The 25,124-nt window shown below is 38.1% G+C and overlaps 1 protein-coding gene across 1 annotated transcript in view; it reads left to right on the top strand.

The window, feature by feature from the left end:
* UNC80 (unc-80 homolog, NALCN channel complex subunit) overlaps positions 1–21,927 on the top strand; it is a 180,644-nt gene extending 158,717 nt beyond the window's left edge. The window contains exons 56-65 of the mRNA XM_054585709.1: positions 18–224; positions 3,372–3,556; positions 4,188–4,353; positions 5,730–5,909; positions 9,217–9,355; positions 11,808–11,864; positions 18,316–18,397; positions 19,300–19,411; positions 20,034–20,233; positions 21,291–21,927. Of these exons, the coding sequence (XP_054441684.1) occupies positions 18–224; positions 3,372–3,556; positions 4,188–4,353; positions 5,730–5,909; positions 9,217–9,355; positions 11,808–11,864; positions 18,316–18,397; positions 19,300–19,411; positions 20,034–20,233; positions 21,291–21,557 (1,595 nt within the window). The 3' untranslated portion in view covers positions 21,558–21,927. The remainder of the gene's footprint in view (positions 1–17; positions 225–3,371; positions 3,557–4,187; positions 4,354–5,729; positions 5,910–9,216; positions 9,356–11,807; positions 11,865–18,315; positions 18,398–19,299; positions 19,412–20,033; positions 20,234–21,290) is intronic.
* The last annotated feature ends 3,197 nt before the right edge of the window (positions 21,928–25,124 follow it).

Here is a 25,124-nt window from a genome sequence, read left to right as displayed (position 1 = left end):
CAAACTCTGCCCCTCAGATAGCCCGTGGCTGGAGCAGCCTGAGGTACAGCTGTTACTGCAGACGGTCATCAATGTGCTCCTGCCTCCGCGGATCATCAGCACATCCAGGAGCAAGAACTTCATGTTGGAGAGTTCCCCCGCCCACTGCTCCACCCCAGGGGATGCAGGGAAAGACTTGCGCAGGGAAGGGCTTGCAGAGTCCACCAGCCAAGCAGCATACTTGGGTGGGTACTTCCTCCCTCTCCCCTTCTTTCTCTCTCTAGATACTCAGGGGCATGTGTATATATATGTACACGTGCGTGTGTCTGAATATACATACATACTTACTTAGTTATGTTTCACTTTGACTCAGAAAATATTTTCAAAGACCTCAATCAAGAAAGTATTTAAAGAATCCCCTTGAGCAAGTCAGAAGCATCACCCTTGCGAAAGAGTCTGGTTTCCTTCAGTAAACCTATGCCAAAGAACAAAGTACGTTCCTATCAGCAGTGCCTAAGTTACTCAGTCATTTTGATAAGAGCGGCTGGGGCTGTCAGGAAGGCGTCTGCAGGGGGAATTCCTCCTTGCTGACTAAGTACAAGATCACTAATGAGGCATCATCAGGAGCAGTTATCAGATCTCGCCTCGGCCGCTGTACAAGGACACTGTGTTGCACAGCTCCTGGGGTGAATTGGTCTGCCCTCTGTGTGAATGGAGCCCCTGACTTGGGCAGTCCACACTCTGTGCAGCAAGACCTGCAGCCTCGTCCTGGCCAGTGTGTCTCAGTTGGTTGGAGCGTCGTCTTTTAAACCTAAAGGTCACAGGTTTGATTTCCAGTCAGGGCACATGCCTAGGTTGTGCGTTTGGTCCCCGGTCAGGGTGCACATGAAAGACAACTGATCAGTGTTTCTCTCTTGCATTGACGTTCCTCTCCCTCTCTCTCCCTTTCTTCCCCTCTCTCTCAGCACAATAAGCATGTCCTCAGGTGAGGATTTAAAAAAAAAAAAAAGATGTAGCCTTGAAGCTTATTATGCCCCCTACCAGCTATTTCTCTTGCCTCACACTATCATCTTAAATCTCTACCTTGATCTTCACTCTGGTGAGGCCAGTCAATTTGTTCTCCCATAAGCTTGGGAATCTCCCAGGTCCCTTTCCCTCCACTCCTACTTTCCTGTTACCCTGCCCCTGCCTTTAACTTGCTCCTGACCCGTGCAACTCTGGAAAGCCACTCTGTGGTCCTGAATACCTAAGCCACAGCACTGATAATAAGGAACATGCCAGCAGGAAATCTCAAAAGGAGGAAGTTGAGAAAATCTTGCATGACATTTTTCAATTCATCAAAACATCTAGGTGTGGAGTGTAAAATGATTACCTACATGCCTGTAAAAACACGTCCTTTGTGTTTGCAGTGTGTGAGGTGTTTGGACTGCATTATAAAGGGATGCATTTGAAAATGATGTGATTGACAATGAGAATGAAAAAGGGAGAAAAAAGAAACAAAGGTGCATGTGCACAACACCCATCCAGATGGGGCTTCGTTGCCAGAGGCATGAGAACACAGGGTTCAGATAAAATTCAGGCCATGGGACAAAGCCCTGTGTGAGGTTTGGGAGTGTACAGAGGGTGATGGAGAAAGAGGGGTTCACGTACAAGACAAGGATAGGGGAAAACACGTAAGCAACTATTTTTAGTTCTCTCCATTTTCCACCTTTTTCATAAAGGCAGTTCCTTTGGTCACTCAGCCAAGATACTGGAGCTCTTTTTTAAATGTATTGTCACATTTATTTTGAGCATTACTGTGCATTCAGCAGTGTTTTCTGTTCTTCACATTATATCATCATATTGCACGCTCATAATGACTCTAAGAGGTGAATATGTCATTTTATGAGTGAAGAGACAGAAAGGTTGAGCAACGGGCATACCAAAATTTCAAATCCAAGCCATCTAGCAGCGAAGTTCCTATGCAGAGCCCTTTGCTGATCTGTTCATGTGTTGGGCTGATGGAGGTGAGGGTGGAAGTACAACGGCGGACACCCACAGAAGGCCAATGGGCACACAGCAGTAGAAATGTCACCAGGATCAGGGTAGGGGAAGAGGAGTGTTGCTTCCTGTTCATTTATTTGTTTAGTTGAGGGAGAGGAATTGGAGATGAGTGATTGCCAAAGTGAGATTTTGAGGAGGGAGATAGGTAAAGAAGAATCTCGCAACATCTCTCTCTGCATCATATGGCATGATTTACTCCTGAAAATGCCCTAAATTGGTGGTAAAGGTATATGTGACCCTTCAGGGCTTTGAGGAGTTGGATTTCTAAGAGTCTCTTTGTTGCTGAGATGAGCTTTCAGACATGATCAAGGAGGCCTGGGCCCCCTGGTCTGCCCAGGGCGGACTCTGTAGGGAGATCTGGGGACAGACCAAGCTCACCCCTCTTTGACACCTTTATAACATTCTGGTTGGTCCGGATACACTGTTTGGCAATTCTGAGACGAAAAAAAAAATTGTAGATTGTGACAGGGCTGCCAGAAGCTGGGAGGAAAGAGATAATGCAAAAGAAATCCAACAGGGCTTAGCAATTGTAGACATGATGTGCAGTGTGGAAGGATACACTCAAACACACCTACGGCTTACCTCTGGGGAGCAGCTCGGGGTGAGGTCCAAAAGATCTGAGAAGGAAAAGGACTTTTTTCTGTTAACTTTGTGCATTTCGGCATGGTTTGACTTTATTTTTTAATAACAACACTATATTATTTCTAGCTTAAGAGAAAAAGGGGTTTTTTTGTTTTGTTTTGTTTTTTAATTTATGTTTTACCGAGAGGGGAAGGGAAGGAGAAAGAGAGAGAGAGAAACATCAGTTGGTTGCCCCTTGGGGACCAAACCCACAACCAGGCATATGCCCTGACCAGGAATCAAACTGATGACCTTTCACTTTGTGGGACAATTCCCACTGACAGATCAACACCGGTCAGGGCAAGAAAAATATTTCTAAACACCCATGTTTTAGTTTAGGATGTGAATGATATGCTGGTATTACCATAAAACCATGATGGTAAAACATTTGGAAAGCAAAATATTAGCCATATTTATAACACATTTTCCTTTCAATTCTTTGAACTGCTTTGCAACGTATTTTCAAAACTAGTAGTGAAATGCACCTAAGAAAGACATTTATGCTCTCTGATCCAGAATTAAAACATGTCTATCATACACATTCTTGTCTTCATGCCAGAACACTCTCGCACAGGAGTATGTGTAAGTTTTTGGAAACAGGGAGAGAGTTGAGAAATTTAGAAACATTCCGATGCATCAAGGGCTATGGGTGTAGGCTGCTGGGCGTGGGCAGGGCGTCCTGGAAACCCAAGACTGCGGGCTCACTCTTCTCTCTTTCTGCTGCGAAGCTCTGAAGGTGATTCTCGTCTGCTTTGAGCGGCAGCTGGGAAGCCAGTGGTACTGGCTGAGCCTCCAGGTGAAGGAGATGGCCCTGCGCAAGGTGGGAGGCCTGGCCCTGTGGGACTTCCTTGACTTCATCGTGCGGACCCGAATCCCCATCTTCGTGCTCTTGCGCCCGTTCATCCAGTGCAAGGTGCGCTGTGTGCTTCTCCTATAAGTGCAAGCCCCACGCATGCGCTGCTGTCCCGGGTAAGGCAGGATTGCAGCAGCAATGTTCGTGGGACGTGCTATAGCTACTGAGCAGGGCCTGCTAATAGGCTTGATGAGGAAACAGCTTAATAATGTATCCCATGGGATAAAATTTCTTGTAAGAAGTCGCTTCACAGTCTAGGCTGTAGAACTTTGTCTTCTCCCCACTCATCACACGCCCTCTCCCCGACCCTGGCAGAAAAGATCGACTCAGTGGAGTGATCTGGAGAATGCTCTTTCTTCAGTGGCTTGACTGAAATCTGATTTAAAATAAACAAGAGAAAGATGGGGTAGTTAATGCATCTCATGTTTTTCTTCTGAGCCACTCAGTGTTCTATGTCATTTTGTTCTTTTATTCTGTTTTTTTCCCCTTGTATTCTTTTCATGCCTCGATTTCCTGTGACAGTGATTCAAAGCAATGTATTTCTTAAGCACTATCTGTATAAAGCACTGTTCTAAAAACTTCTTATGGATTACCCTATTTAATCCTCACAACCAGCTATAAAATGGATACAATAATGAGCCCACTTTACAGATGAGGACGGAGATGCTGAGAATCTCCACCTCCCTTTCAGCTTCTGGCCCAACCAGCAGAGAATCATGAAGAACTTTCTGCCCGGCAACATATTGCAGACCAGCTGGAGCGGCGCTTCATTCCACGCCCTCTGTGTAAGAGCTCCCTCATTGCCGAGTTCAACAATGAACTAAAAATTCTCAAAGAGGCAGTTCACAGTGGGTCAGGTGAGTGTGTATGTTGTTTTCTTAATTTGTTTGACTAATGGCATTCACAGCTTATAAGGAATGCCACTGTTCCTGTCGAGGCTCTTTTTGGAACCATGCATGCGTTAGCCATTTCAGTACACTGGTATATTTGACCATCGGATCATTGCCAACAACAACAACAAAAAAATCAAGGGGGTATTAGGTAAGTTTAATTTAACTCCCTTTAAAACATTTTTGCAATCTTCATTTCAGTAGTTAAGCTCTTTCTTGAATATTTAACTGTGAAAAAGAGCATTTTAAAGTCTTCATTTCCCTTTTGAAAAGGAGAAATGGAGAAGGACCACTTGCATTCATTGAGCATCTATTATATGGTAGGTTGATTCATAGATGCTATTTCGTTTAATCCACATAAATACCTGCAAGGTCATAACTCGGAGTCCACTTATACCATGAGGAAACAGATTCAACAGGAGATAAGTAACTTACATGACAGTGACAACAGCGAGCGGACTTAAAACAAGGTCTGCATGATTGGTTATAAAGCCTTTAGCTTTTCACAAATTGGAGGGAGAGAGGATTGAATCAGAACTGGCAGGCTAGGAGATGCTTTCTTTACATTATTCAAAAGATTTTCTTTGGGAAGACATTGTTTACTTTTTATAATAACGATGAACAGCAGATTGCCAAGAAAGGAAAATAAGTTATCTGCCATTAGAGGGCAGTCATTACCCATAAATAGAATATTACAGGCACATCGTTTCCCTTTTATTTTTGCTTGCAAAGTATTGAATACAAAAGTTCTGACAAATACAATCAGTGAGATTTCCACAGAGCCATTCAGATATCCTGCTTTATAATAAAGTAATCTGACATAGAACCTAGGGGGTATTTTATAAATTGTAATTTCCTTGGAAAAGAAAGAGAGAACAGTTTTGATTATGTATTCTGATTTTGATTGTGAAATTTCTATCAGACAATGCATATATTACCTTTGTATGTTTGTGTCATGTGAGATATATTTCTCAGCAAAATCTGTCAAGTTGGGAGCTACAATTCACATCAAAATGAATTTGCATTCTATCAGGCTCAGAAAATGAAATTGAAAAGCAATGAGAGAGGAAGCAATGTCAAAGCATTTTACATTGCTAGAAACTTCATGGTCCCATAAGGAAACCGTTCAATTTACAAGTATATCATTTTTTTATTTTTTTATTTTTCTTAAAAAGAATACATTCTCACTTCCATTGGCTACTTTGTCCTGAAGGTCATTTATCTGGGACACAACATTTAACTGACCTTTCTTTAAAAAATGCAAGTGGTCAGGGAGGAGTTTGAAGCAAACACTTGTTTCCAAGATCCTCACCATGGATTTCCTCGGTCTCTCATCCCCGTAGCCTACCAAGGGAAGACGTCCATCAGTACCGTGGGCACCTCCACCTCGGCTTACCGCCTGAGCCTGGCCACCATGTCCCGCTCCAACACGGGCACCGGCACCGTCTGGGAGCAGGACAGTGAGCCCTCCCAGCAGGCTTCGCAGGACACCCTGAGTCGGACTGATGAGGAGGATGAGGAAAGTAGGTCACCCCACAGAATCTGACCGCAGGGAGCTGGCGGTGTGACACAGCTTGGCCGTGCGAATGGGGGCCTCGCAGGGTTTCTGACTTTCCAACCCTTTCCAGTTCTGATGCCCTGGTCATTTTTACAAAAAGGATTTCAAAAGGAATTGTGGCTGATTCCATGATTTCCACAGCTTGTTTTTCTATAAGTTTCTTGAAATCCTTGGTCATTTGGGAGGAATTCAGGCCAAAAGTAAACCTTTGCTTTGAGCTTACATATTCAACCTTTTCCATGAACTGTCATTTAAGGTGCATTTAAGTAAAGAAGGTAAACATTTTTTCCCCTCTCTCCTGGCCATTGTGCTTAGAGGGTTGAGCCCTTTACATGACCCTTTTGGACAAGGAAAAGTGAGGACTTAGAAAGGACCAGCGCCTAGCCTGTCTAGTACATGATCCAGCAGGCTGTTTGGAAGGAATCGAACCCAAAGGGAGGCAAGTGTGGCCCCGTGATGGAAGCGGCCCCGGAGCTTTGAACGCACGTGCTTAAGACTTGGTGTTAGGAAATGAGGGTACTTTGTAGGAATAGAGTTTTTTCATTTTTGTTTTTTATTTTTTAAATATATTTTTAATATATTTTTTATTCAGTATAACTCTGTGGTAGTTTTAGATGTACAGCAAATGAATAGGAGCACGTTTTAAAAAGTAAAAGGTGAACAGTTCCATTAAATACCACTGTTATTTAATGTTTTAAAAATATCTTACTATCTCCCAAGTGTCTTCTAAACGCTCCGATATAACATTTATAGCAAAGTAGGTTGTCAATACCTTTAGAATGAAAACAGGTGAAGGCATTAAGCAAAAATAAAATAAAATTAAATTAAAATAAAATAAATAAAATAAAACAAAATAAAATAAACTTCTAGATATAGACAACAACATGGTGATTAGCAGAAATAAAGGGGGGGATGGGGAGGTAGAAGAGGGGAGAGAGGGGAGAGATGATGATGGTAGGAGACTTGTCTTGTGGTAGTGAACACGCACACACAATGAAAACAGAATCTAAATCTTCACTCAGAGCCCCTTCATACAAAACTACAACAAAAAGACCCACTATGAACTAAATTAAATAGAGGAAATGGGAGTTGAGGTTAGAATTTTAATGAACTAAGATGAATGAAAGTATTTTCATACCCTACTAGAGCTGGATATGTAGGAGAGGGAAAGAAAGGAATGCGTTGTCAAAATACATAGCAGCAATGTTACCAGACTTAGTTTCACGGTAAATCAGGTAACAAACGATAATCATATTGTTCTGCACACAACCTACAGACATACTTGTTTCTAAATCACCCTGATCACTGCTTATGGAAATACCCCTAAAATTATAATTAGGAAAATCTTAAAACATTTTGGAAAAAAAAACCAAGAAAACAAAATGAGAGTGATAAGGATCAGCAATTTTAATATTTGTTAAGTCCTAGTAATAGTTCAGAACTTAAAGTAATATTTGTTTTCCTTTAATGCTTGAAGTAGTCTCTCAGCAGTTTTTTAAATGATGGAAAAATGATACAGCTTATCTTTAGTAGAGCTAAATATATTTTTCAGGTAAACTAATAATTAAGTAGATGACCTAGGCAATAAGAAGGAGCTAGGGGGGAAAGTAAAGAAGACCTAAACAGAGGGAACATTAACCAAATGCCAATGCTCATACACTGACAAGCATGCAACTTTTTGCTAATATTCTGCTCTCAGACATCACAACCATCCCAGTGAAAACAGGGTTGCAAACAAATGTTGTAGTGTGATCGTGATGTGAATGTGTATTAATTTCTATGAGGTGGGGTATAAAAGCTAGATGGTTGTGTGCTTTGAAGTAAACTATCTTCCCATTTAATTATCAAACCTTTATTAAGACATAGCAGAATCAAGATGAGGAACAATAAAGTATGGGAAAGAAACGTTCTCTGACCTCTACGATTTTAGAGGTCTTGTGGAAATGACAGATGTTTTCTATAAAGAATGTTTAACAGAAGAGTGAATGGAGGGCAGCCCATGATTAATCACCTAACAAATATTGAGGGAGTGAGTGCTGAGTGATACAGGAGTTTGAAAAAGAGGAGGGGAGGGAATCAATGAGATCTGGAAAGGTTTTTGAATAGCTTACTCTACCCCACTGTGTTTTTCATGACTTTTAAGGCACATTTACTTGTTTGTTTCTCCATATATGCACCTAAAAACAAAATACCATTCTCTAACCAAGAGCAACTTCAAGCCAGTCACTGAAGGGTGAATTAAAATTTCTAGCACTTCTCATATTCACTGTCTTGTTTTGAAATAAGTTCCATTAGAAATATGGCCACTCAGGGTATTTTAAATAAGCGATGCCAGATGATCTTAGATGGTAGAAGAAATTCACCAAAACCCTATGTTGAACAAAATATGTTTACCATTCAGTGGCAAGCATTAGCTCACTTAGAATGAGGTCGCTTTGTCACAAATACTGTGCTGAAGTTAACCTTCATATAGATTCGAATACATTGATTTCTGCTTTTATGGAGAAAGACTACATGCTTAAAACTTAAAAATTTAGGTTAAAATTAGCATTTATTTATTAACTTTCAGGTTTGCAAAAATATTTCCCAAAAAGTATCTGAAATATCCTTTCCATCAGCAGTCTAAAAATCATTAAATGTACTGAATGTAGTATTTGAACACCAAAGAAATGTACTTGACTCTTTCAATAACAAAGTCCCTTATTGAACTACTCCTGGAATGTTTAAAAAATTATAGTCCAACTTTTCTGAAACCTTTAAATTGCAGCTGCCCCTTAACTTTCACAAATAATCTTGTAAAAACAGACAAGAAGTTTATATTTATTTCAGGAAGACTGTTCAAAAGTGGGAGATGTGTGGATGTGAAGAATTATAATTTATCCCTTTTTACAGATTAAAAACTAAGAACCTAAAGGTCTTTCTTTCAAGGCAGAGATACTGTCACAAAGCTTTACCGCCTGTGTTTCCGTCACCCAAATGAAGCGAGCAGTCCCTTTACCTTGCAGTTCTACTTACATTCCCAAGGCAACGATGTTCAGTAACTCTAGAGGCTAAGCTTTCAGGTCTCAGTTTTTATGCAAATAGGGAAAATGTTCCTTGAGATCCCCATGTCTTAGTTTTTAATCTGTACAAAGGAACAAATGATAATTTTGCTTTAGAGGCTGCCATAAGGTTGTATCTGAGCCAAAGATGGAACCGGCATACACATTTGTTCTTGGGTTTCCTGATCAATGACACAGCTTTATAACACTCCATTCTTCTGCCCCTTTCAGATGACTCTGTAAGCATGCCCAGTGTGGTAAGTGAACAAGAAGCTTACCTCCTGAGTGCCATTGGAAGGCGGAGGTTCTCCAGCCACGTCTCTAGCACGTCTGCACCTCAGGCTGAGGTGGGCATGTTACCTAGCCAAAGGTAAAGAGCCATGGATATCTTATACTCTGTCTTTGGGGGAAAGGTAGTCTAAAAACTCATCCCTGTTATTCTGAAAAGGCTGAAAGGGAAGCAAACAATCAATGTTTTTAAGTAGACCATTCAACAAAGGACTTTTCAACCAGGATTGGTACGAGCAACAATTAGAAGAGAATTTTCTGAGCCAGGGCAGTAGAAGGGATCTCAATTCCTGATCTGAGCATTTGTTTCTCCTTAAAGATTTTCCATAAATAGATGCATGGTCTTCTTTCAAATGACATTCTCATATATCAGATATATAATTAGCTAAGTTAATAATGAGTACCTGGCAAGTGTATAAGACTAGCTTGATATATCTGGTAAAGTTTAGACTTCTGGTATGCCATTGATATTTGGTTGGAGGTAATGAGACTCAGCCAAACAGCAACGGACTTATGCCACTATGTGTGATCAAGAGCCCGCAGTTTTCTTCTCCATGAAATGAAGAGGTTAGCTAAAATGATCGTGAAGTAACTTCTCTACCTATAGGTTCATAATTCCATGACTAAACCCTTTAAAACATTTTCTTTAGTGTTCTCTGCTTCCTAAGAATATACAGTAAAAACATCTTATATACATATATGTAAAAAATAATCTGACAAGAGTCAAAATATTATCTATTTCAGAGCCAGTTATATTTTTACTTGAGGAACTGAATTCTTTCAAAGAATTACCTTATTTGTGTTTTTTTTCTTGTTTGTTGCTCGTGCTTAATACCCATAGATCCTATGGGGTATAATTTATACATGAAAAATAATAAAACTCAGGGCACATTACAATATTCAGATAAAATTAGCTTATATGCAGAAATAATTTACTTGTACCCAAATCCTTTAGCAAATATAAATCGGTGAAATAAAATTTGTAAAACAAAATCTAATTTTGGATAATATCAAAACATAAGGGAAAATGATAAAATATTAATAAGTAAATTATATACTTGTAAATATTTTATGTACTACTTAATTATTATAAAAATTGATAATATATAAGAGTTACTATCCTTGCAAGAGGTTGTTTTATCTACCATTTGGTAATTTACCTTTGAAAAAGAAGTCTTATAATAAAATACGTGAACAAAATCAGAGCCAAACTATAAAATGCCCTAAAAAAAGATACGAAGACATGTAAGCAGTTAATATTGGTAACTATCAATATCTTTTTAATTGTTAGCAATGTGCAAGTTTCCATTAAGAATAAAATAAAACTATCTAGCAATTCATTTAAAAGTTTTTTATAAATTAGGGAATTGTAGGAATTTAAAGTAGAGTTTTTGTTGTTCTTGTTTGTTATTTAGCTAAAATAACCAGGCCATAAATTCCCCTTGTACATACCCATTTTGGGTTAACTCATTTCCTGGGAGAAAATTTGTTCTATTAGAGATATACTAGAAATCAGGAAAAAATAATACAGTTAAACCCTTTGAGCTTCAGTCATGTTTTGGAAGGTTAGTGAAGGTAATAATGTCTGCGTGCATTAGGGAAAGAGATCCTCTTTCTAGGGAGAGGCTATTTTTACATTGTGTTAGATTAAATGATTCTCTGGGGGCAGGCACTCCAGTTTTTAGTTTTCTAGATGGTTTAACAAAGATTTACTGAGAGCTTCATGGCTGCTTATCAGTTCAGTGCTAGGCCATGAAGGAAAGAAAGATAAAGCATTACACAGTTCCTGTTCACAAATCCCAACACCAACCGCATCCCAATAAATCAATCAATAATTTAATTATTCTTTCACCAATCTGACAGGTTTCTTCTTTTGCCTTTTACAATTCAGTCACTAGAGGATGGAGTAAGGAGGTAAATGGAGTTCCATGCAAAGTTTCCAGGGTTACCTCCCTTCCATTTGTTTACTTACATTTTCATTGCAAAATTAGCAGTGGAAGTTGGATTCGTTCTTTGCTTTTCTTAATGGCATCAGTTCCAACAGTTTGGTTGTGACAGTTCATGGTAAGTGGTTTCTGTGTGATAATGTCACAACACGCAAGAAAGAAGCAGGATGCTGCTCAATGAAACATCATGTACATAAGACAGGTTAAAAATAATAACCACCCAGCCAAATGGTTACCAAAGGAATGATAGTTCCATCTTGTACAGACTCATTCTGAAATGCATTTCAGAGCTCCTGTTCCCATTTGGAGCTCATTTTAAGCCCCAACTCTTGACCAATAAATAGGTCACTCCTCTCAGAGTCCTATTCATCCAAAGTCCCTCCTCCCCCGTTGCCTTGAGTCCTATGTCTTGACAAACCCAGCACAAGGTGAAATGGTTGACTGTCTCCTTTTCCTTCCTTGTTCTGTTAAATTTATTTATTTATTTTTGGTTCTCAGAAGCAGAAAATTGCATGCCTTTTTTTCTTTTTCTTTTATTTGTTTGCATTTTCTTTCCCTAAATGCTTCATCTCCCTACCCCTCCTGCAGTGAACCTAATGTCCTCGATGACTCCCAGGGCCTGGCCGCTGAGGGCAGCCTCTCTAGGTACAGTGTCAATGCTACCTGTCTATTGGTGTCTGTGCTGGGAAACTAGCTGTTCCCTGTCTCCTCTGTCTCTCTGTCTCCTCTCGCCCCGTCTTGATATCTATTTCCATTTCTTGCCCTTTGTTGCTCATGAACACACAAGCCTGGAAGTCAAAGGTGTAGCCTCCTTCATTTTCAGCTTCAGAGCTCAGTCACAAATGGCCTAAAACTCTTACTAAAAAAGAAAAACCTGTGGAATTCTTTTAGGGGCCTGGCCCACGGACATCTAAAATGTTTCATATGCCAAATGTTAAATTTATCCCATCTAATCATTCCCTCTCACACTGATATTCCTTAAGAAATATTGTTCAGAAGCCAGTTAATACAACTCCCCATCATCAGGAACCAACTTATTAAACCAAGACAGGCCTTTTAGCCAATGCTATCCATGGTGAGGAAACAACAATGTTATACTAAGAGTAGCAGTATAAATACAGTTTATGTAGTGCCCTCTCTTGGACGCGTGCTATGTGGCATGCTATCACAGTAGCTTGTTCAAACAACACTTACATAAAGAATGTCTGTCCTGGCACAAAGATGACTCCAAAGCTTGCCATGAAATAGCAGATATAAACATTTCTTGGTAAGTAAGAGAAGTCTTATGGTGCAAACAATATAATGTCTTGGCTACTGGTTTAAAACTTCAGAAAGGGGGACTGCACCTTTAACACTCAGATAAACCACGTCAAACATTCCTAATCTTGTGCTGTTGATTCACACCTCTCAACTAATCCTCATTAGGGGTAATGCTTCTTGTTCATTCTAAGAGTGCCTTTGTTCCATCTCAAGAGAAAACCTTCTCTTTCAGGTTTACATTATTGAGTGAATACAATCTCTCCGTGTTTATTGCTTTGTCACAAAGATGAGGAAATGTTGAGAGGCCGTTCCTGTGACAGGTTGTCCTCTGTTTTCTTTGCATCTTGTTCAGATTTCACATTTTCTTCTAAGATTGAAAATGGGAAATTTCATCTATCATCAGGTGTATCTTTTTTCTTTCACTGGACCCATAATTCATGACATTCATTTGTGTTTGCGAGCCCTTGACTTGACAGATCAGTCTCTTATTGGTGGTAAATGTGGACGTGCCACAGAGTGCAGACTTAATTCCACTATCAAGAGCTTTGGGGAAGAGGAAGAACAAATAGTCCTCAGGATGGTTTCCTTTCATTGTTCACAGCAATTAAAGAGATCAGAGCCAAGTCTAGCACCTTGACCACTGCTTTCAAAGAATTCATTTATTAAATACTTAATATTACATTACAAGAGAACCTTGGTTAGAAGATAATTTCAACATCCTCCTAAGAGGAGAAAGTGTTAAGTTAACCTTCCATTTGGCCAATTCTGTCTGAGGGCTTTTCTACTTAGGCTGAACTCTGTTCCTGCTAACTAAAATATTTGTCCAGGGTTGATGAGAAACGACAGGAGTTTGAATAGATTATTAGAAACTCTCCGATGGATTTGGCCCTCTCTGGCAGGCTCAGGGTTCAAATGACTGATTTGGAGTTCTCTAACCCAATCCAGCCCGCCTGGGTTCAGTGTCAATGGGAATAAATCAAAAGTCTTGGTACGTGAGACTGGTTCAGAGCCAAAGCTGTAGATTTTATCTGCAATTGAATTAGTCATGTCAGGACTTTGATGATTGTTTTAGGTCAACTATTGCTGACCTGTTGTTCCTGTAACTGTTGATTTTTAGTTCTGGGTGCCACCAGTCACCCTGAACTTCAGTTGTGGTCATTAAGAAACTAGAAGATGAGGCATTCCCTTTGGATTCTGACTAATTCTATTAGAGCAAAGGCATTCCACTAGCCAGTAGCACATCCACCTTTGCCATACACTGCAATTCGTATCTCTTGAACTTCATCATCACCAAGTTCTCTTTGGAGGAGAGGAACTTCTGGCAGTTACTAAGAGGTGGGTTTATAAAATAGGATATATATTTGTTATAGTTGGTTTACAGGCCTTCTTAATTTGGGCATGAAGCTTCCTTATGCTGCAGACTGTCAAAATCCTAAAGATCAGTAAGGTATTAATAATGTAAGTCATGTTTAGCACACACCAAAGCATTCAGGACCCAAAATACACTCAAAGTAGTTCGAAGGAAAATCTGGCACCAAAGCTTAGAAAATACCAGGAAGCATGACTAAGGGAGAGTAATAACCCCAGCTCTTCTCTCCAGCCCTCATATTTTGGTTAATTTTTCTGGAGATTTGCTTTTGAAAGAACACTTGTTTTAAGCAAAATGAGCAAGTTGGTTCTGAATGCTCAGTGGGGAAGAGACCAGATAACCTGATCATGAATATAGATGGGAAAAAATAACAATTATGCAAATCTTTTGAAAAGTTCTGCTAGGATTAAACCTGTGCTAACTGATTTATTTTAAAGATTCCTGACAAGAAATATCAACCTGTTAGAAGCGCTAGCCTATGCAGAAAAGATTCTTTTTCAGAAATTAATACATTGAAATAGTATTCTATGGAAGAATTCTCTTATGTTAAGAATGTTGCTCTTAGATGTTCCCTCCCTGTGCCCACCCCCAAATACACACACCATGGACAATAGTCTTTCTCCAGAAAAATATAGACATGTAAAAGGTTAGTTAAGCACTCAAGCCTGGATGTTTATACTTGTGAATCAGATTTTGTTTGGATGTGTTAGAACATCTTGAATGGCAAAAACTGACAACCAACTCTAATTTTTTAAAAAAAGAGTTTATAATACTATTTGATCCCTATTTGATCCCATAAAGATACTTTTAATCACAGTGGAAAATAAGAATGTGATTCAAGTTTGAACAAGATACATAGTCCAGGTGAGACAAAATAAAAATAACCTATTTAGTAGGACCTATTTCATGATCATCCACATTTTCAAAGTATAAAAATTTGGCAAGTGCTCTCAAAGGACCAAAAAAATTAAAACAGCCCTTTTACATACTTTGTCATTGCTAAATCGGTTCTTGTGTGACATCTAAGATCCAGATTATTGTCCCTTTTTAATCTGATTCTAGCCTCTTATCTCTAAATTCTGTGGTATTTAAAACACATTTTCTTGGATGTTGTGGAGGCTGAGTAAATTTTAAACAATAATATTTTATTGGGAAAGGCAAAAGCAGGATTTGTCTGCTCTTAAACTCCTTGTTCTCTGCAAGTGCTTTATGGCTCCTTTGGTTCTGGTTTTATTCATTCCCATCACAGGCAATTATTCAGGGTAAATGGGTATGCTATGTGTCCTGCATTCCACCTCGAGATTTCTCTAACCACACTGAAACCAAAACTAAAAATGCAGATAAAGGCAGTGAAAATACTACTTCATTTCCTGTGTGCCAGTCTCCTCACCCAGGGCTTCCACTTAAATTTCTGATTTTTGAAATATATTTCAATCCATACACTTTTTTTGTAATTTGAGATGAGTGCTATGAATTTTTTATTGTATTACTGAATGACCCCTTGTTTGCCTATCCTTTAAGAAATACCATTAGAAAATACATACATATTTGCACACCACCATCCAGCCATCATGCTGAAACAAGGGGAAAGTGATAATTTGTGCCAGAATTGTCCTTCTAGCATTATCTAAATTTCCCTAGCTTATAAATGACTTCTTTCCCTTTTGAGTAAGGTGGGGTTTTTTTCGTAGACAGTCGAGTCACACCAGTTCTGCTAAGCCCCAAGTACATGGGTTTCTCTAAAATCCGGATCATGCTATGGTTTGCCATTGTAGTATTTTTCAGTCACTCAAAAAGACAAAGGATGATTTTAGCTTTGACTTAGAAAGTTTTATTTGCTTTTATCCCTATTGTTTTGCTCTTTTATTTAGGGGAACAGTAGAAATGAGTCATTTCTCATTTCCAAGATTAAAAATTTCAGGAAGCCGGGTTTCTATAGAGAGCAGCGTAGGGCCAACACCTTATTCTTTTCTTGGTTAGTTTTAGGATTACACACCTATGATCACACATTGCAAATCTTATAGGTGACTGCAATGTTACATGATGTAGAAAGAAGCTAAACTGAAACTACTTTTTATATGTCACTCCAGTTTAATATAGACTTGAGAAAAAGAAACATGTTCTGCATAAATAACTTTCATTATTAATTCCTCTGGCTGTTTATTAGAAATGTGTCCTAACTGCACACAGTTAAGCCAGATTTTAATGTCCCAAATATAAATATTAACACCACATTTTTAGGAAGAATTTAGCTGGGATATATTGTTGAGGATATGTTCTATAAATTCATCTTTGATGTGTGCATTCCATTGATGAAATGCTATATCATTTACATAGAACAGCTAATTACTGAAACTATAAACTTGATCTATTTCTTAGGAATAAGCCTCTCTATCCATAGAGAAAATTTTGATGCTTATTATGATCCTCCCTTAGAATCATCATCATGAAATTACCATTATGTTTTGACATTTAACACTCTCTGAGTAACATGTATTTCTTTTCTTGCACCATTTTTTCCTCACAATCTCAGATTACTGAATAAATAGAGACAAATGGACTGCCTCAATTTCATTTTCTCTGCCCAATTATTATCAAAACATTGTATTACCCACTTCCTTTTAGTGTTCTAAAAGCAATAAACTCAATACAAATATCAAATGTAAAACAAGGAAGCATGCTATAAACATTACTTTCCATGTTCAAACCATCTTACATCAACTAACTTCTTTTCTTTACCTTAATGGGAGGTAGGTGGTAAGTATTAACCTCCCTTTACGGCTAAGGGAACTGAGGTAACATTTAGATGTCAATGAAGAATCCATTCCAATGAAAGCTTTGCTTGGTATTTGGGAGAAACTTGTTTCTATTTCTGTGTGTGTGGTAATTGAATACTCTTTCCAATTTAAGACACATGTTAAGATATATAATTAATAAGGAGATGTCATTTGAAACACAGTCTGGATTGCTTATCAGAATTTATTTCATTCTTCCCTCAGAGTAATTTTCTGTCCTCATAAAAAGGTCATATATGTTACAAGGTCATATATATATAAAATTAATGTACTTTGCTCTTTTGAACTTGCTATTTAGGAGAATAAGAAAGTTTTAAAAACATCTGCTTGGGGGACTCCTTATGGAATTTTGTATTATCTATTCCAACTGGTATAAATATGATATAGTTACAACCTTATTTCATAAAAACTTTGATAAGCTCCATCTGGGAATCATTCATTTCCTTCTGGTGGAAATATAAAACTTTTTAAAAATGGCAGATGTGCCTTTGTCACCCATGTCATGATTAACCAGTTGTTAACACAACAGGAGAAACGTCTGACTGTCCATCTTGCCACCAGTTTATCTCCCTACAACTGCAGCAAGATTTTTAGATAGCTCATTTTTTAAAAACTGAGAATAAATGAGTATAATTTTTCTCTCTTTTTCCTGGACAGTTGCTAACTCCGGATTCCTCTGTGGAATATTTTACTCTAAAAACTATTCGTAGATGACTCTCCTTTTGCAAAGGCAAAGCAGAAATTAATTACCCATTAAGCAAATAATCACATTGGCATCATCCACAGAATTACAACGTTCCCTGGGGCACAAAACATTTCCTTTTTTCACCCCCACTCCCATTATAAACACCTATTACACGTGCATGCAGAATGAAAAAGGATCATGGGCCCATGACAGTATTTTCAGCTTCACCCAACACTAAAATAGTGACCACTGCCAGAAGTCATTTTGCACATAAAATACACACATACACAGCAAATTTGGGGGGAGCAGGTTGTTGCTTTTATAAATTGCATAATATATTTGAGTGCAGCTACCTGACATTAATAATTACTCTTCTGAGTTCTACTGACTGATGAATTACTTTGTCAGCCTTTTAAATCTAAAACAATTAAAAAAAATTTATCTGCCTATGTGACTATTCATTTACTCATAGTCACAGAGACTTCAGGCTGCAAACATGTGTTGAATGTGCCCCTTCACCCAAATGGATTCTGTGTCTGATGTGTTTGATATTCGTCCATCTTACTATCATTTAAATGGAAATTTTTAAAAAGGTGTTCCCATCCATGTGGTAGAGTTGTTTGTGTGTGTTTGTCACCGCCTTTTACCCTCCCCTTGGAAAAAAAAATTGAGATTAGAATATGACATCTTAAACCTTTTGGTGGTTTCTAAACCAGGGGTGTATTCAAACCGATGTTTTGCTGAGTGATAGATATGGCATCTGCGACTGAAAACAGAATCTCAATTTTGGCAGCTTGGGGCTCCAAGGCCTCATCCTCCCTCCCAAACCTTTGAAAACTCCCATCTCAGGGGTTCTTTCCCAACCTTCCTTCAAAGATAATGGTATCTTTGAAGCGACCGTTTCACATAAGTGATCTGGGCTAACACTCACCAGACGATAGTCTTCTGTACTTGTCCAGGTGCACTAACACTGTTGGTGCTTGACAGGGTGGCAAGTGTGCAGAGTGAACCGGGCCAACAGAACCTCCTCATTCAGCAGCCGCTGGGGAGGAAAAGGGGCCTGAGGCAGGTAAGCAGACCTGGAAAGGACAGCAGAGTTTGCCCATGAAGTGAAAGTTCTATTCAGTTTTGAGTGACCATGTATATTAAGATTATGTTTTGCCTTCTCCCCACCCAAAATAAGCAGTAGACAGCAAATTTAAAACATGGTAAGTATTTGAGCAATCTGAGAGTTTTTAGCTTCTGTTTGAGCTCATATTAGCAAAGCTCATTACTTAAGTTAAATAAGTAAGCCTATATACTTCCATTTGTTCCCTATCCAGAACTTTCTTTCCCAGACAAATTTAATGACTGAGGAAGATTTGTTATAAAACTGATTTTTGTTTAAAGGCATAGACATAACTGTCCTTTCTTCCTCACTTCAAGATTAATGATTCCAGTTAAAACTGAAAGCAAAGTAAAGATTATCTCTATGAGTTTCCTTAGGTGGGCTTCCTTTACATTACTTGCTAAATAAAAATCAAAATGAGCCTTTGCACTGTTACTTTGATGGGAGCATCCCAGCATTGATTTGGATACCAGATACTTCCCCAGTATCTGAGGTTTTTTTCATCAGTCTCCCCTTCAAGAGGTTGCATAGGTACAACTGCAATTTTTAGATGAACAAAGCCTGATCTGTAAGCAATACATACTAGTCCTGTATCTTAAAATTCACTAACATTCTCACATGGGCTGTTTTAAATTATGTTAACGTTCTGAGGAGATAGAATTGGTTAGAAGGGATGCCAGATCAGATACTTATATTTAAACATGCAGAAAGAAGGTTACCAGCTACAAATGTAAGGAACAACCATAAGAGTCAAGAGAAACCCGTAAAGTAAGGATTAAATGATAGTCAGAATCCTATGACACAGTATTTTCTCCCAGGCAATTAGACCCTTTTGCCAGCTTCATTCTCCCCATTTTCTTTAGCTAAGGCGTCCTCTACTGTCACGTCAGAAGACCCAGACTGAACCCAAAAATCGCCATGGGGCTCGGCTGTCAACCACTCGGAGGAGCATTCAACCTAAAACGAAGCCATCTGGTGAGACCTTCCATGCTCCTGCTGATTATACCATTGGCACGATGCCGCACAGCTCAGCCAGGAAGGCCTGCAGAAGCTCATGCAGATAAGCACCGCCGTGGGAAGGCCCTAGGATAAGGGGAAAAGTTGCTCAGAAAACTCTAGTGCCTTATTTCCTTCTCACCTTTCTCAACCCCCATTCCTACCCCCAAGAATCTAGAGAAATGGAAGAGTCCGAGGTAAACTATGAATGCTATGAGATTTGACTATAGAAGGTTGTGTTTTCTTTACCCAAGCCAGGAATGGGGTTTGTTATAAGTCTTACTGAAGACAAAGAAATGACAGAAAATAGGGACTTTTAAGCCCTGTTGGCAGTTGTTAGGAGTGATGACCAAGTTCACCTAATGCTCTATGCAAATCCTGTTTTTAGGCCATTTATGTAACAATGATTTTTCTACCTAAATCCTGCTTTCTATAAGAAGATGAAATCCAAATATGTACGTAATAGTCAAGTATGCTTTCATTTATTAATAAACCAGCAATGTCTTTACTAAGAAAAGCCAGGAGGCACGGGGTTAATACTAATTATTGAGCACTGACTACATCCTTTTCCTCTATTTACTGCATTACTTCTGACCTACAGCGGATCAGAAACGATCTGTGACCTTCATTGAGGCTCAGCCAGAGCCAGGAGGTGCCCCAACAGACACACTTCCTGCCACAGTCCAGCCACAAGGCTGCAGCCCAGCCCCATCCAGGAAGCCAGAAGGAATGGACAAACCAGTCCTCACATCTTCCCCAGCCATTGTTGCTGCTGATCTTCATAGCCTGTCTCCCAGGCAGGTGAGGGCACTAGAGAAACAGTCAAGGCTTGCTCCCTCAGTACTTATGTCTCACATACACTTGGATGTACAAATTTAGTACATATAATTTAAGTCTGGGTCTGTAATGTTTTGTTAGCCAGACAGACAATGGTCCTAAGATAATGAAAAAGAAAGTTTATGTAAAGTATATGGCCAGGAATATATTTACTTAAGAAACAACAACAACAAAAAAAGAAGTCTTGGTATTCTTCATTATGAAAAACTGAAGAGAAAATATTTCACAGCTAAAATAACCACTGAAAACCATATATAATACATAGTTTTAAAAAGAGTTCAATTTTTAAAAAGTTACCAATTTAGATGCAGCCTTTAAATATAGGGCCTTCTGTATCCTGTAAGATGAGAGGAACTTCTTGTTTTGATCTTTTCCCTCATTGTTTTGATTTTTTTTGTTATTTTGATTTTTTTCTTCTTTTGATTTTTATAAATGAATTCCTACAGATCCCACTTTCTTCTCATGCAATATTTAAAGAAAGCTAAGGAGCAATATATTACTATATACATTTGTGTAGTCTTTGATCGTCAAAAAGCATCATAACAGTATTATAGTGTTTATCCTCATGGTCTACAAGGTAAACAGGGAAAATATGATGGTCATGCAATAGGTTAGAAAACTGAGGCTTAGAAAGTTGGAAGGGCCTGTATAAGATCTTACATATAACACAGGTAGGCTAGAATTGGGACTTACCTTGTCATTCCTTGTCCAGTAAAAATAGACGACATTTTAAAGATTTTATTTATTTATTTATTTATTTAGAGAGAGGGGAAGGAAGGCAGAAAGAAAGGGAGACAAAGATCAATGTGTAGTTGTCTCTCACATGCCCCCAGCCAGGGATCTACCCCACAACCCAGGCATGTGCCCAGACTGGGATTCGAACCAGTGACCTTTTGGTTCACGGGCCAGCACTCAATCCACTGAGCTACACCAGCTGGGGCATAGATAGACAACATTTTTGCTACTATTCCCTGGAACCCATTTTTACCTTTCCATGACATTTTGGCCTTTTTGATCATAGGGTGAGACCCTCCCTGCTGAAGAAGGAGAGAAGAAGGAGGACCCAGAAGTACAAGGTGCTGCAGCACACAGCCCTCTCTCTACTCAAATCTCAGACCCTGATGACTTCACAGGCCTGGAGACATCCATTCTCCTACAGCATGGAGACACTGTCCTTCACATCAGTGAGGAAAATGGCATGGAGAACCCCCTGTTGTCTAGCCAGTTCACTTTTACCCCCACTGAGCTGGGCGAGACTCGTATAGACCTAGATGAGTCACATGTTTAGTTCTGCATTGTGTAAGAGTTGCAGGAATAGACAAGATGTGGGAGGAATGACTTGGCTAAAAGTTTATTACTTTTGCTTGGAAAAGGTGAAAACACAGCACTTTATATTCAGTGGGTGACACAAATCTCAGTAGATTTTGCTGCCAATGCGCATATTGTTTCATAAACATCTTTTAGAAATTAATGGATAAGATGATTTAATTGTGTGAAGACCATAAAAATCAGGGAGGAATAAGGGGAAAGAGCCATTTGCACATTGTTTATGATACAAGAAGGCTTGAGAAGTTAAAATTGTATACTATTACAGAGCTGCTTACCTAGAAATATTAAATAATATGTTCTAAAAGAGAATGAAATTTTTTGAGGTTACTCACATTATACATCTCATGCAAATGTTTATTTTTATAGTTTCAAAAATATTAAGTCAAGTGGCTGAACAAGTAGCAATTTACAATAAAATAATAAATAAGGAAAATATTAGTTTGGGGAAACTAAATAATAAATAAGCCCATGGCCATTTTTATTTTGATCAACAGCCATTTAGAAGAAGGAAAAAAATACTATTTTTAGAGCGGTGGACTTTTCAATATTTATTTTTCAACTATCATTTTTATTGAATGTTGTAAGTCAGAATGATAATGCCATAAGATCATTCCATTCTTAATCACATTGGAGAGAGAATATTCTAGAAATCATCAAACATAATTCTGAACTAAGAGGAACCTAAACAGCTTATACTATAATAAAAACTAAATGTCAATATAATAGCTAGAAAGAGATGACATTCCTACTTCTAGCCCTGACTACATCAATGCCAACCAAGACGAGGAGATACTGGAAAATGTGATTACATTCCTTACAGTAGTGCCTGCCCGTGAAGGCATATTTTCAGATACTGAAATTATTATTGTCAGAATAGGTTCACTAAAATAGCTTCTCAGTGTTAACAATAGTCTTATGATCCTTTAGACATTTGAGTTTATGAGGAAAAAGACAAAGTGAGCAGTCTCTTCATAAACACAACTTGTGAATTTTATTTTAACTTGAAGTTCAGTTACTTAATAAAAGTATAAATCCTAAAAGCCTTGTAAGGCCGTATCTAGTGTATTATTGATGCTGTAGTAGGGCTTGGTATAATATAGTTCAAAACTGAATTTCAAAATTTTAAGTTTAATTTAGAAAACTGTTACAGAACTACTAAGCATATAAAAACTCATATACATACCTAAATTGGTATGGTGGTGATGTGTGTGTGTGTGTGTGTATGTGTGTGTGTGTGTGTGTGTGTGTGTGTGTGTTCTTGTTGATGTTAAATACAGATTTTTAATTACATTTCAGTGAATTTAAACACATTCTATATGCTTAAACTTTGACTATGTTGGCTATGAAAAGTATATGTAAATATAAAAGAGACCTACTAAACCCACCCAAATCACAAAGGAAAATTATTTTTCTGTTAGAATTGTTTATCAAATAGGCATTGTTCATATTGTGATTTATACTTTCAAATATTATTTGGGGTTTTGGTTCCATTTACTAAGAGAATGAGAGATATCTGTGAGTTAAAGACAATGGACAAAATTAAAAGTTTCAAATCTATAGCTTCAGAAAATAGAGGTTCAGAAAGTAGAGGCTCCTTTTATGTTTTACAGTATTTTCAAAACATCGATACTTAATGCTGAATAATTTTCAAATGCAGAAATATACACATAAGTGGTTTTATGATTCTTTCTAAGCTGATGTATTTTGCCTGTTATAATTATGCTGCTCAATTAGTGTTAGAGGCCTTACGTTTGGTAATTACAAGTGTCTGGGCTATATCAGTCTCTATATATGTCTGTGTTTTGTTCCAGTTTGTTGATTCTTGATTCAAATTCTCTATGTTTAATTGTATGAAATATTTAAAAAGTAAAGGTGTCAAAGAAGATTGTTAAAGACCTGACAAGAATCCTACATACCTTTATATATAAAAAGTATTGGGCTGTTTTGAACTTGGTTATGCCGATCTGTCTGCCTTTTAGCCAGACTCCCTCACTCTAATGTTATGGAAGTCTGTTGGAAACTTCTCCAATAAGCTAAGTATTGTTGTTTCTTGCAAAAAAAAAAAAAAAAAAAAAACCTCCACTCTGGGAAGCAGGGCCTTATAGAGTGGGACTGCTTTCATACTGGGATTACTGAGATTTTGCAGATGTATGCATCTGTTCCATTTAAGGTGCCCTTAAATGTGTTGAATGTAATGTGTTGAACATTTATGTGTAATTGATAAAGTATCTATATGTATGTGCATAAGACTGTCACAAGATGTATTCTCAGGAATACTGTTACCTGGAGTTTGAAGGAATAACTACTTAAAAAATAGTAATAGTGGAAGATTAGAAAAATGCTCAAGATACTTAATTTTTACAATGTTCAAAATATTATTGAGTACATGACTAAAAATCATTATGTATGATAAATACTAGATTATTTCTTAAGCTATGATGCTTAATGATATCTGTCTTGTTCAGAGGAAAATTAAAACAGGCACCTACTTCCCATGTATAAAAAATTGGACTCAACAAAGAGTTTTGCTTTTTCAAAAATTAACTTTTGAGAGAAATTGGAATAAACATGTATCATCCATGATAGTGGGTGTAGATTTATACTACGCAGATTCAATTAAAGCAGTTCAAATCCTGGATACAGCATTTTCTATAACAAAATATTTGACTTCATTTTTTGGTATTTGCTGCTTTCTATAATTCTATTAGATAAGTTATTCAATTTTTTTCAAAACAAACAAACAAACTGGAAACTGAGTTGTTGAGTGCATTGGGACAAGGCACTGGGAAATAGAGTGTCAAAGAGGTAATTGGGCATGGCAATGCTGGGGAAAACAATCTGTGGCATTTGAGGGCCTGGTTAGGGACTGTTGAACAGGCTGGAGGTAACTGGTTTGCTATTTCAGGCCTCCAAGAATACCTGAGTCATGATGACTTCTCCCTTCTTTAGTATCTGTCCCTCTAGTCAAAAAAGAACATTCTTCACTTTGCTGTACAACTCCAACAGTATCTGAGACGAGAATAGGTTTTGTATAAGGACTGACAAGAAAGAAAGGGTCAAAAATAGAATTACAGTCTAAAACATAAATACTGTTCCTCAAGTTATACAGGATACTTTAACAGTCTCTTGAATTTGCTGCTATCACACCAAGTCATGCTATTGCCCTGTGACCTTACACTTTGCATTCCATGGCCTTGTCCTTAGCAGTGAGTAGAAAGTCCCACTTCCTTTTTTACTCTAGCGGGCTCACTGCAGCAATTCAGAAACAGAGTTTGGTTTGACACTCAGGACAATAAAACAAGTTAAGGGTAGAATGTATTTGGAAAAGTTTAAGGCAAATTTACTTATATTATTTTAGGATCATTTAGCATTACAGATCAATGTACCTCCATAATATTTTTCAATAGTCACTGTGACTGAAGGATACAAATCCTTTATTAGCCATTTATAGGTAAAAACAAATGATTGATTACATAGCCAACTTCTCTCAGATGACTATGAAGTCTGTTATGAATACTGGATGACC

Source organism: Pteronotus mesoamericanus, unplaced genomic scaffold (assembly GCF_021234165.1).
Source record: "Pteronotus mesoamericanus isolate MK-2021 breed Mesoamerican mustached bat unplaced genomic scaffold, CSHL_Meso_final contig_90, whole genome shotgun sequence".
NCBI lineage: Eukaryota > Metazoa > Chordata > Mammalia > Chiroptera > Mormoopidae > Pteronotus > Pteronotus mesoamericanus.
The sequence above is the reverse complement of the archived record's forward strand: the minus strand, read 5'-3'. Positions and strand labels throughout refer to the sequence as shown.